This window comes from Takifugu flavidus, chromosome 15, assembly GCF_003711565.1.
Source record: "Takifugu flavidus isolate HTHZ2018 chromosome 15, ASM371156v2, whole genome shotgun sequence".
NCBI classification, from domain to species: Eukaryota; Metazoa; Chordata; class Actinopteri; order Tetraodontiformes; family Tetraodontidae; genus Takifugu; species Takifugu flavidus.
Genome location: NC_079534.1, coordinates 4573161 through 4585241, shown reverse-complemented (window position 1 = coordinate 4585241; position 12081 = coordinate 4573161). Strand labels below are relative to the sequence as shown.

At 47.8% G+C, this 12081-nt stretch overlaps 2 protein-coding genes and 1 long non-coding RNA gene across 9 annotated transcripts in view; 2 read left to right on the top strand and 1 right to left on the bottom strand.

The window, feature by feature from the left end:
* The first annotated feature begins 489 nt into the window (after positions 1 to 489).
* On the top strand, positions 490 to 2925 carry lactb2 (lactamase, beta 2). The gene is made up of 7 exons (XM_057057771.1): positions 490 to 785; positions 1087 to 1247; positions 1327 to 1447; positions 1539 to 1717; positions 1971 to 2119; positions 2313 to 2400; positions 2473 to 2925. Exons 1-7 carry the CDS (start codon positions 664 to 666, stop codon positions 2499 to 2501), a joined length of 849 nt encoding a protein of 282 aa, XP_056913751.1. The 5' UTR covers positions 490 to 663; the 3' UTR covers positions 2502 to 2925.
* Positions 2736 to 3742, bottom strand: LOC130539438 (uncharacterized). Its single transcript, XR_008954132.1, has 2 exons — positions 3604 to 3742; positions 2736 to 3483 (listed from the first exon to the last, which is right to left on the bottom strand). It is a non-coding gene; the product is annotated as an uncharacterized LOC130539438 (long non-coding RNA).
* Positions 3743 to 3789: 47 nt separating this feature from the next.
* Positions 3790 to 12081, top strand: part of LOC130539433 (nuclear receptor coactivator 2-like) — a 29000-nt gene continuing 20708 nt past the window's right edge. For 5 of the 7 annotated variants that reach the window (XM_057057764.1, XM_057057765.1, XM_057057763.1 and 2 more), the window contains exons 1-2: positions 3790 to 3928; positions 9447 to 9512. The gene's annotated coding sequence lies outside the window, so the exon portion shown is untranslated. Of the gene's footprint in view, positions 3929 to 9446; positions 9513 to 11002; positions 11195 to 12081 lie in introns of those variants that run through there. The other 2 variants (XM_057057762.1, XM_057057761.1) reach the window with 2 other exon arrangements.

The following is a 12081-nucleotide window of genomic DNA, read 5'->3' as shown; positions in this document are numbered from 1 at the left end:
CATTTCATGCCTTTAAATGTTCTGCTGTTTTTCTCCTGCAGATTTAACTTGTCTCATGTTAAATGTCAGTGAATAAAAATCCCATTTTCCAGCAGAAGAAACAGCCGTTTACAGGATTCCACCACTAGATGGCAGCAAAGACTAGAAACATCCTCACTCATAAAACATTCGTCGATTAAAACGCATACTAAACATTGTAGACATGCTTATATTTTGGATTTTTCTTATTAAAGGAAATGCGGTAGCAAATTACTGAACAATCATAAGAAGCGCAGACGAAAATGAATTGTTCCAGCCTGAAAGTCAAAAGTTTTTTACAACTATCAAAAGAAAAAAGGGGTTTTCAAATCGCAAAAAAATGTAGCTTAAACATTAAGATATCGATGATGGACAGTAATTAGGCACAGACAGATAACCACTCCACATAAACGCCGAAATTGAGTCGAGGGCGAAAGACTTTTATTTTGATTTTACTACCAGGAAGTAAAGCGGAAGTGGAAAAGGTATACCGGAAGTAAACAATATTTAGCGTAGATGCAGACAGAGCCTCTTGCTGTCACGCTGTTGTCGTGCAGAACGGGGACGTTTAGCCAGTTTATTCCCCCCTTTGACTTCAGATGTGTTTATTTTTGTGATATAAGGTGAAAACCAGTGATTCCAGCGATGAGCGCCATTATCCCGCGAATAGAACAGCTGTCTGCCAGAGTGGTTCGGGTTTTGGGCTGTAACCCGGGGCCGATGACCTTGCAGGGCACCAACACCTACCTGGTCGGTACTGGGGACAGGTAACATCTGCTAAAGTGAAAAATATGGTTGTTCTTAGAGATGAAGAAGCGCCACGGGTTTCATTAGAAGAGATTCGGCAATATATTTCTTTTTATGCGGTCTCGTTAATGTTTTAGAATAGTTTGTAAATTGATTTTTTTTTTTTAAAGGCCCACAGTAAAACAACCGCGTTAAAAAGCGGAAGTAATTAAGTGATTATTGTAGTCGAAGCCTAGCCAAGGTGCTAATGGTATCTATGTTGGTATATATTTTATATAACTTCGTTCTCCTCTGAGTTGAAAGTGTGCAAATATATTCCAGGCGAGTGCTGATCGACACTGGAGAGGCTGCTGTGCCAGAATACATCAGCAGCCTCAAACAGGCGCTGAAGGAGTTCAACACCAGCATCCAGGAGATCCTCATCACCCACTGGCATCAGGACCACGTGGGCGGGGTGGAGGACATCTGCAGGGACATCACTGGTGGGAGCAGGACGTGCTCAGCCCTCCTGTGGAGTTTCAGTCTTTACCATTGAGTATTGTTCTCTTTCACCTCCTGCAGGTTCAGAAGTCAGAGTTAGCAAACTGCCTCGTGCACATGAAGTCACGGAGACGGCTGGAAACAAAGGTTTTGATTACCTCAAAGATGGAGATGTTGTGCAAACACAAGGCGCCACGCTCAAGTCAGTTCAGCTCTCTTCAGCAGCATATGTAGCAAACATCAAATGTAGTCCAGCTCCGGTTGAAGCCTGTTTGCTTGTGGGTTCTTCCCAGAGTGCTCTTCACACCAGGCCACACCGATGACCACATGGCCTTGCTGCTGGAGGAGGAGCAGGCACTCTTCTCTGGAGACTGCATCCTGGGTGAAGGGACTGCTGTGTTTGAGGACCTCTACGACTACATGAAATCCCTGAAGGTTCTACAGGACTCTCAGGCTGAGCTCATCTACCCCGGTGAGGTATTTCTGTGTGTTTACAGCTTCTCTGTCTTCATAATGCTTCCACTTTCATTTAAATTGTCGAAACCTGAGATATATGTGGTTACATATATTGGTACCTATAAACCTGAGATATATGTGGTTACATATATTGGTACCTATAAACCTGAGATATATGTGGTTACATATATTTGCCAAACTATTAGAAATGGTCATATTTGGGGGGACGCTCATTCTACATTGCATTTTGTCCTCTGTTGTGGCTGCAGGTCACGGACCGGTGGTCCAGGAAGCAGGCATGAAGATCGAATACTACATCCGCCACCGAGAGCAAAGAGAGCAACAGATCCTGGCAGCCATTCAGGATGGAGCCGGGAAGACTTTCTCCTCCATGGAACTGGTCAAGATCATCTACAAGGTCTGACCTCATGTTTTCCACAGAGCTGCCCAGTCTGAAGCTTCAAAACGCTGATTTATTCACTTTGAGAAGGATAAAATGGGCTTTAAAAGTTCTTAAATGTTTAAAATCTTGAACATGCAGAAAACGGTCTCATTTTTGGACCTTATTGACTGTATTTGAGTGAAACTCCATTTCCCTGTCTGTGGTCCAGGACACTCCTGAACACCTGCACGGAGCCGCCAACGTGAACCTGATCCATCACTTAAAGAAGCTGGAGAAGGAAGGAAAGATCAGTTCGGGTGCGTCACTTTAAACCTTTCAGGAGAAAATTGGCGTGAGCATCTGTCCAACAGAATTTTTATTTCCCTCAGAGAACATGAAGTGGAAGAATAAACTGTGAAGAGGACACTGACAGACGTCTGTTCTGCTCCAGCTCGGATGATAACCGGCAGGTTAATCTGCTAAAAACTAAGCTAATTTGTACAAATCTTTTTTATAATCTGCAGTGTTTTGTGGAGGGGGTTCCAGATTGGAAACCAGTAAAGTTTCCTTTTCGGTGGTCATTGTTGTTCGGGAACCACTAGGGGGCAGCATCCACAAAGAAGTGTTAATGAGGGTTGAATTAAACCTGATATTTTTATTTTTTATCTGTTGGCACTTTTCCCCCTCGGATTCAGGAAGCACGTGTTGTGTCATTTTGTAATTGGTATGTTTGTTTGTAACTTCCATGGAAATGCCTTAAAGCGGCTCTGAACTGCTGCTCTGATAATGTCTTAAATGGAAATAAAGTATCTGAAGTAAAGTATCTAAATATTACGACAACAGACATTCTCTGGTATGATTATTTTTTCTAGAACATGACAAAAATAAGAAACAAGTTTTGAATCATTAACTTCATTTTCTTCAACAAGTTATAAAAACATTCAAGGACATTTTAAATTGGGCTGTAGAAACTTTCTAGTTTTATATCGGCAACATTTTCCCAAAATTAAATTTCAACTCCAAAAGGAGTGAAGTGAGAAGCAAATATTGGTCCAGCGGAGACATCAGACATCTGCCCTCAGATCCTTTATATATATGCTATTACACACATATTACAATGACCCGATGAAGCTCATGTTTTACTTAAGAGAAAGAAATAAACATGAATACTCGCATGGCTCAAACTTCAGGAGGAGAAATATCACATCAAGGATGTTTTATGTCGCCCGGACTGGCGTTACGGGGCCCGACCCTGGAGCCCGGCCCGGGTCGGGGCTCAACCAACCGGGCTCAGCCTGAAATGGCAACGTGGTTCCACCTTCCAGTAGTCTGGAAGGTCCACGAGGGCCGGTGTGAAGTGGTTTGGGTGGCCGGGGGCCTCCTCGGTGCTCAGATCAAACCTGCGGCCATGGCAACAGACTCAAATGTGAATGTTAGAATTGATATTTTGGTGCTAGAGATGGACTCTCCGCTGCTGCCACGCAGGACATCAGATTCAGATCTGAGGATTCATCACTCACCTGCAGCGAATCCGAAACACCTGTAAATTGGTCACGTGTGAGAACCTAGGACCTCCTGCGTGAAGGTGTCCCGCAGCGCTCCCCAACGTGAGCTGGCTCTCATGTCTGCAGAACATCAGCGCTTTGCGGGCTGGATCTGATCATCTCCACCAGGAGCGAAGAGCAGGCAGCAGAGTGGCACCGAGGGGGGGGCGGGGAGCCTCTGAGCCACAGGAACATGGCGGCCCCGGCTGCTCCCAACGACGCCACTGCTGCTCCGTCCCGCTGAGCGACACCATCGGCGGACTCGGCCCCGCACGCCTCGCACCGCAACGGCCGCACTCAGGTAAGGCTCCTCGGGCCCCCCCTCACCGACACACGCGTTATTCCCTCCCCCTCGGAAATAAAATAGAAAATATCGGCGAATTTCCCGCTGACGAGTCAGTTTGATCAGGTTTATCGTACTTTCGCGCACGAGAATCCGGACGGCGAATGACCGTTATTGCGCTCGCGGGGCCATAAAAGCGCGTTAAATGAGGGGGGCTGCGTTATTCCTGCAGCTTATTTGGTGGCTTTGTTGGGGGGCGATAGCAGGTGTTGCATTGACGGACGGAGACTGTTTAACTGGCTTTTGGTCGCTCGCTTTAAGAAAAGCGGCGAGCTTTTCACCCGTCGCGTCTTTGGCGGATTAAGTAAAGTCTCTGGCTGCAGGTGTTTGTTTAAAAGCGTCCGAACTCTGTTTGAAAAGTGCTCAGATGGAGGAAACGCGACTTGGTTGTTTAACTTTGACATGGAGCTGTTAAACCCCCACCGAGGCGGCAACAACTGCGGCTTCAATGAGCCGTGAAGCCCTCACTTATTTCGGCTACTTCACCTCCGGTCGTGTTCATTCGGAAAAATGACACTTTTGGTGATCCTGACAACAAACTTTGTAATTTACAAGTGTGTGTGTGGGAATATAGTGATTTCACTGTGATAAAATGTTACTCTTATCCGCACTTCATATTTCTCGTACTTCCTCAATCTACTCGAGCGTCAAGCGGAATTGGGCCAGATAGCGTTTCCGGTGCAGTTTCGAAATAAAAGCACACAAATCCAAAGTCTTGGAAATCCTCTGTGGGTGTTTTGTATTGTGAGGAATCGACCTCGTTACTTCCGGTCCTTTTCTTGTGATCTCGGTCACTTGACATTTTATGTCCTGATACGGTAGTTTAATTGTCTTTCTAGGAATAATTGAATTTTGGTTTCTTGCGGTGGAATTTTCGGTCCTGTAAATCACAAATGACACGCTGGTCTTCTGGGTTACATTATTGGTCGACTACCTAAAGGGCTTTTTAGAAAAAGATATCGTTCTGGTTTTATTGTTGCAGGCAACTATTGTATAGAATGTGAATAGTAAGGGTAATAAATATATAAACCGTGTCCTGGCTTGGTATACGGGGAGTATTTAAAAATGTACCTTTCTGCCTTTCTGTGCTGTTGTGCAGGTTTTGCAGCGTTGGTATGTTAGTGGAGAAAACCTGTAAGTTTACCTACGTGACTGGTGCCATCTGACTGCTCTGCATGTGTTATCTCTGAGGGCTGTATGCATGATTTTGGGCTCTTTAAAGCTTATTTGTTCTCTCCTGCATCACACGGTGAACTTTGAGAAGGATTGCGACACCCAGCCCAGCTTGTCTGGGTCAGTGTTTGCCCCCTTCTTTAACAGATAATGTCCACTTAGCTCTTTTGTTTTCTTAAAGGGTTGTGGTGGTTTATTAGGAATTGAAGCGAACGCACCACAAGCCTCAAAACTCTTTAAAAACAACCTCCACGAATGTCTTTCTTATAATTTGCTGTTCTCAGCTTTCATGTTCCAGATTGGCGTGCAGTGGGTTTAATGGGCACGAGGCTCCGGCGCTGTTTGAATGCCAAAAATTATCTTATAGCGCTTTAACAAGAGAACAGGAATGTATTTAAAACCAAGATCTTAACTTGAGCTTGGCAGCTTGCCCAGCGAAGGATTCCTGGTGGCGTGAATTTACTAAACCACGTGAGGCTCAAATAATGCTCCAACCAATGACAGGAGCAGCAGGAGGAGGAGGAGGAGGCGGAGGAGGAGGGGGAGGAGGAGGAGGAGGAGGAGGAGGAGGGGGAGGAGGAGGGGGGTGGGACGAAGGGCAGAGGCTTGACTGTGCAGTTCTCCAGGCAGAGAGGCTGACTGTTCTCACCAGTCATCTACTGGGAGGACAGTTGCTCCAGAACTGTTCTGGGGGCCCGTCTGTGGTTCTCAGCTGTGTTTGTCTGTGTCTGGATCTCTTCAGTGCCACCAACTTATCACCCTCAGCGAGCCGCCGCCTGGCTGTCACGTAGCAGAGACTGTCGTCTTCCAGGTCTGATCCCCCTGAGACCGAGTGCTCTAATTACCCAGCACGCACACACACACACACACACACATGCAAATGCTCAGCCATGTCATGACTCTTCTGAAAGCCTCTTGAAGCGTTTAAATGCTCTTCAGTGTTTGTCTCTCTGAGGTTCCTCCAGAATAGAATCTTTTGAGCGGTTTTACATCTTCTCCGGCTGCTGCTCCAGCTGGGTGCTGCTTGATTTCTGCACCCTACACAGAGCTTTGGTCGGTCTCCGTTCACCCACCAGGACTTGCGTTTGATCTGACCAGCGTTCTCTGGTTCTTTAAACGAAGCGACGGACTAAGAACAGCGTGAACACGTGACCAAATGTGCAGCCTGGATGTAGCTGTCAGTTATGGACTTATCGGATTTCTCCCGTTTTTTTTTTTGCCAAAGTAGCAAATTAAATGCTGTCCATGTGTAAATCAACGACTAAATTAAAGTAAAATGTAAGCTAGGTAGATGTTCCACATATTTCATAGGTGTCCCCTAGGAGGGATGCGCTCTGAGGGCCGGGACTCTAAAGGCCCGGCGGCCTTTCTGAGGGTGGGATTTCCAGAGCACGTGCACAGCCACAGTCCACAAACAGTCAGTAAAGCAGAGTAGGACTCTGAAAGTTCACGGCTCCTTTAAATGACTCCGAGTGGATGTTATGGGTTGTACGACGCGCCCTGCTGGCACGTTATTATCCCAGGGGATGATGATATACATTTACCTGTTCGGGTCCAACGGCGGTTTGAGCTGGCCTTAGACGTTCAGGGAAGCATCAAACACACTGGCGGCGTCAGACGTGCTGGAGTCTGCAGGATGAAAGGCGTGCGGGCTTAAGGTGCTGGAGCACGGAGTCCAGCCCAGCAGGTTGCGTAACAGGTGCTAATTTGGTTAGCTGGAGTTGATGAAGGCTGTAATTGTCCAGCAGAGCAGAGCCGAGTTAGACTCCAGGAGCCTTCAGCCATGTAATAACAGCTAATAGTTTAACGAGATTCTGCAGGACCGACGTGGCCTATTGTGCTGCTCATTACTGCTTTTATTTTGGAAGATGTTACCAGGGGGAAGTCGTTGAGAAGGCAGACGTCAGTGCTCGAGAGAAGATGGAGGTGGAAGATTCTGAGGTTCTGCTCCAGTGACCTCGGTGCTCCCCAGAGGACCCGAGTGGCGCCGCGTCGTCCATCTTTACTCTCGTATGGCCGATAGACGCGGGCGTGGTCCTCGGCCGTCAGTTTGTTTGCTTTTCTTCTGCACCTCCATACATGGTTCCGCTAAACATGGACTCTGATCCGAGCTTTCCACATCCATCAGAAACCCCCGCGAGGACAGGGTTAGCGTTAGCTTGCACCGTTGGACTTCATCACGCAGCAAACTCCCTGGAGGTCCAGGAGAGTAATTATGTCATTTGCTTTTCCTTCCCCCCATTTCGGGTTTGCGTGTCGTCGCTGAGACCCTCCCGAGCTTCCTCGGACCCGGGTCAAACCGGTTTTACAGATGTTGAATGAATTCATTAATTTCTGCAACAACTGCCGAGTGCAGACTCACAGATGTGATTCACATAGCAGATCAGCTGTTCAGCAACCCACACACACACACACACACACACACACACACACACACACACATTTACACACAAACACACGCACACACACACACACACACACACACACACACACATCTATCTGTCATTGGTGGCAGGTGTGTACTGAAGTGTTGTGTGGTTAGTCTGCAATGTCTGTCTGACTAAGAGGGCAGCTGTCTCACACATGCAATACACACACACACACACACACACACACAGACACACACACACACACACAGTTAACACATTTGGTAACAGCCCCCGTATTTGGAGTAAGAGTCAGCAGATGTTTCAGTTTGTTTTCGTGCTAATGAAAAAAACCCTCCTTTTTTCACTGCTTTTCATTTGGATCTCTTGATTACACCCCCCCCCCCCCCTCCCAGATCTGACCAGGCCTGTGAACTGCTGGATGAATGAACTGTCACACATCTGCTTTGCTCCAGTCTCTCTCTCTTTTACTGAAATATTTACCTCAGTTTTCCCAAAGCCACCTTTACCTGCCTGATTTGTGTAGCGACAGTCAGACTCCTCTGGTGTCGTTGCCATGGCTACTGATTGTAGAAGGAAACCAATAATGTCATATTTAATCCCAGATGTCTGCACAAACAAGACCACTGGCACCTGTGACCACCCTTCGGCTTTGGTCTGGGCCTGTTGGACCTGGTTCCTTCTGGGTGAATGTCAGCTGTTGCATGAACCCTAACTCTGACTCGTGACCACATTGGTGCAGTTCTGCAGGTTAAACGTAAAACTATGGGGTGGAAACGGTTTCCTGTTGTGTTGTAAAGACCCCGAAGGACGGACGAACCTTAAATCTGCCACAGGAAACACACGACACATGCAGATGAGGTCGTCTTACTGCAGCTGGGATGTTCTGACCTGAGGAGCAAATGTGATCAAATTGCTTCTTTTAAAGTGTCGATATCCAGTGGATACAGTGTGTGTGTGCGTGCGTGTGTGTGTGTGTGTGTGTGTGGGGGGGGGTTACCTGTGAAACACTGACTCTGTGGAGACATTTTGGTGCTGATCAGGTGGCACCAGATATGTTTGTACCCAGATTAGAAGGAAAAAACAAGGTAATTATTGGGATGAGCTTATTTACGTGACCAAACAGAGTTAATGGTGAGGCTTTGTTGCACCCCCGACCCCCCCCCGAACCCCCCCGGCTGTTAAACACATAATAAATGTGAGGTCAGAGTCATCCCAACCTTTGGTCACGAAACTTAAATATGGAAGAAGCGGGAGCGGCGTGATTCAGCGAGGAGGAGATGTCGACGTGATATTTCCTGAGAAGATGAGTTTTCACACGTTTGCGTAACGCCAGGCGGGGCGACGCGCACGGCGCTGGTAGCCTCTTGGGTTTCTTTGCTCGAAGGCACAGCGGCCAGAAACCTGAGCCCACTTTTTTCGGAGGGAAACACGGTTTGTTTGCAACAAAGGAGGGAAGAAGAAAAAAAAAATCCGGATTTGATTGTGGGAAAAAAAAATGAAATAAAGTAAGAACGCAAGATAAAAGCAGCCGGGAGAGTCAGACAACAGCTGAGCGCTGACCCGGGACCAGCAGGAACCAGCACCATACTGGCCCGGGTCGGGTTCGCAGTGTGTAAAAGGCCTCAACAGTCTGTGAGTGTCTGAGAAACACAGCAGGGCCGCCTGTTATTGTGGGATGGACGAGGCTGCTAGGTGATGTTGCCGTTCAATCACACACCTCCGCACATCTGACCCGGGCGTCACGGGCCGCACGCCACGCCCACGTGAGCAGATTAACCCCGGAACATTCCCACTCATCATCATCATCATCATCTGCACATATCCAGCTGTTAAAGGGGAACTCCACCCATTTTTAGCTAATGTGCTTCACTGTTGGGGTTTTAATCCCTGTTCCTGTTGGCTGTGTCTCACAGAGAGGAATGAATGACATCAGCAGCCAGGGTTGTGTGGATTTTTACCTCGGATGGCAGGTGTAGCAGGTGAGTGACGCAATCACACAATGCAAAGAAAACCACATAAATCCTGTTTATGATGCATCCGAAAGGGTCGTTAACCCGCTGTGACAATACGGAAAGTGAAAGACGGAGAGAAAGGTGTGGGTGTGTGAATACACACACGCACACGCACACACACACAGGTCAGAATGAGTGATCTGTGAACCACAGCTGCTCACACTGGTGCTGTTTTAAATCTCAGTTCCACTCATGGGTCCTGTCCTCTCGGTGGACGTGCAGCTTCTCTCGGTCACGCACGTGTGACGGCGTGGTGAGTTCAGTGTTTCGGGGGAAAGACGCACCCGATTATCCACCTTGAGGACTTTTGTTGACACGTCAGCCTGACTGAAATCTGACCAAAGCGAGTTGTGTTGGACGGAGCTGAATGGGAGTCGGGTTACTGCTGCCTGTGCACACCTCCGTGCACACCTCCGTGCACACCTCCGTGCTCGGCAGGTTTCCCACCGTTGGACTTTGAGCAGAAGCTGAAAAAAAACAGGTAACAGAAGACGAGTCCAGTAGCACAACAGGAAGGAAACGAGCGCATTTCTAAACGGGGGAGCGCTCTCTCTGGCCACGCCCCTCTGCTTCCATCTGCCCGTTTGTCATCGTTTCAACGTCCAGCTGCAATCTCGGAGTGTGTGTGGAGGTGCCAAGATGGTCGAGGGTCATTGGGTCATTGGGCATTTGTTGTTAACAGAACACTCGGAGGGAACTTGGTGACTTGGTAATAATGTTTCCTGGTGAAAATGGACTTCAGCCCCATCAGTCTAGAGTGTTTGGAGCCAACAGGAAGTGACATCAGCTTCCAGTAAAATTGCACGGAACGTGTCGTAATTAGAAGCTGAAAATAGAGTTCTCTTCGAACGAGCTGTGGAGCCATGGCCCCTTTGCCTTCAGCCTTGTGTTCGTGGTTATTTGACTTTTCATCTGGTTTTCACCACCTCATCAAGGATGTTCAGGGGTTTTTGTGAGAACGTGAGTCAGGACAAGAACGTGAGTCAGGACAAGCAGCACAAAACAGAAAACCACAGTTTTATTGATTTAAAAACAGCAACATATTTTCGTCATGTGACCCTGAGCGTAATATTATCATTATTTGTTTGAAAACCCCCCCGAATCAGACAGGAAATGAGACTTCTGTCTGCTCTGTCCCCACATGGAAGACATGGACACGTGCACACTCAGATGCACATACACTTTGCCTTTTACTGAATGATTTACATGACCTGTTTTGTGCATGCATGTGTGTGCATGTGTGTGTGTGCGTGCATATATGTGAGAGGGAGGGAGGCAGGTTTTCCTGCACATTGGCTAATAGGAGGGAGGAGAGTGTTTGTGTGTTGTGGGAGGAGACAGAGAGCGAGTGTGTGTATGTGAGTGTGTGTGTGTGTGTGTGTGTGTGTGTGAGTGAGTGATGGGGGAGGGGACAGTGAGAAAGAGAGAGAGGGAGAGAGAGGATTTGTAGCAGATAGTTTGTCAGCTGTCATTAGGCACAGATGACACACACACACACACACACACACACACACACTAATCTCACAGGGAAAACAGTGGAGAACCAGAACGAGTGTGTGTCTGTCGTGAAGTCCAGTGCGGCCGCCCGGCTGGCATGGGATCATCCGCCAGCTCTGGACTGGTTATGGACTGGTTTCCCCAGCGCAGTGGTGAGTGTCTGTCAGTGGAACTGGATTTAAAGGTTCAGTCCGTCACGTTTCCTTCCTCCGGCTGCCTGATGGAACCAGTTGTTGCTCTTCCAAAAGGAGGAAAACTACTTTTCTGCATCAGTGGGAGCTCAGGCTGGTTTATGGTCCGGTCAGTGAAGTTGTGGTCTGAGTTTTGAGGAAAACATCTCAATACCTTTAAGATGTATCTTTCTTTTGCTCTGTTGAATGTTAAGAGATGATTTGGCTCTTTTAAAAACCTCACTATTACACATGGACTTTGAGTTAGTGGGTATTTGGCTCAGCGTGTGTGTGTGTGTGTGTGTGTGTGTGTGTGCGTGTGTGTGTGCGCTGGAGTGGAGGGTCGGGATGGTTGTGAATGACTGGACGCAGGCGGCACACAGGCAGACTGCAGCGTCAGCAGCTCTGCTCCACCAACAACTGTCGTCGGGTCTCATTCAGAACGCTGCCGCTCCGTTAAAGTGGCAGATGTGACGAACTGGCCTCAGCCGAGCTCAGATCCTCCTCAGATCCTCTCATTTCCATGCTCCAACACGGCTGAGCTCCTGTTTGGCCGGTAGAAAGTGTCACTGGCTCATCCTGAGTCGGCAGAAACGGGACACTCTGGTTCTGGTGGCTCTTCAATGATTACGCGCCTGTGTGTAACTTATTGACAGGTTGGACCTGGCGTGTTGTTGGGAATAGTAAAAAAATAAAATCCCCACGCAAAATGAGCCGCTGGTCTGTGACTGTATGTTAATTTCCTCATTGATGTTTCTGGCCAACGGCAGATAAGTCGGTCGGCGTTTTACAAGTGAACTTTGACCTCAGATCAGTGGAGCGGTTTGAAACTTTTCCATGGTTGCAGAGCATAATTTGAATGAAGCAGC

Bases quoted from the DNA above. Each gene is read 5' to 3' on its own strand.
- lactb2 (XM_057057771.1), top strand. From the start codon at position 664: ATGAGCGCCATTATCCCGCGAATAGAACAGCTGTCTGCCAGAGTGGTT. The intron at 786-1,086 runs GTAACATCTGCT...AATATATTCCAG, and splicing joins CTGGTCGGTACTGGGGACAG to GCGAGTGCTGATCGACACTG. The intron at 2,120-2,312 runs GTCTGACCTCAT...TCTGTGGTCCAG, and splicing joins TGGTCAAGATCATCTACAAG to GACACTCCTGAACACCTGCA.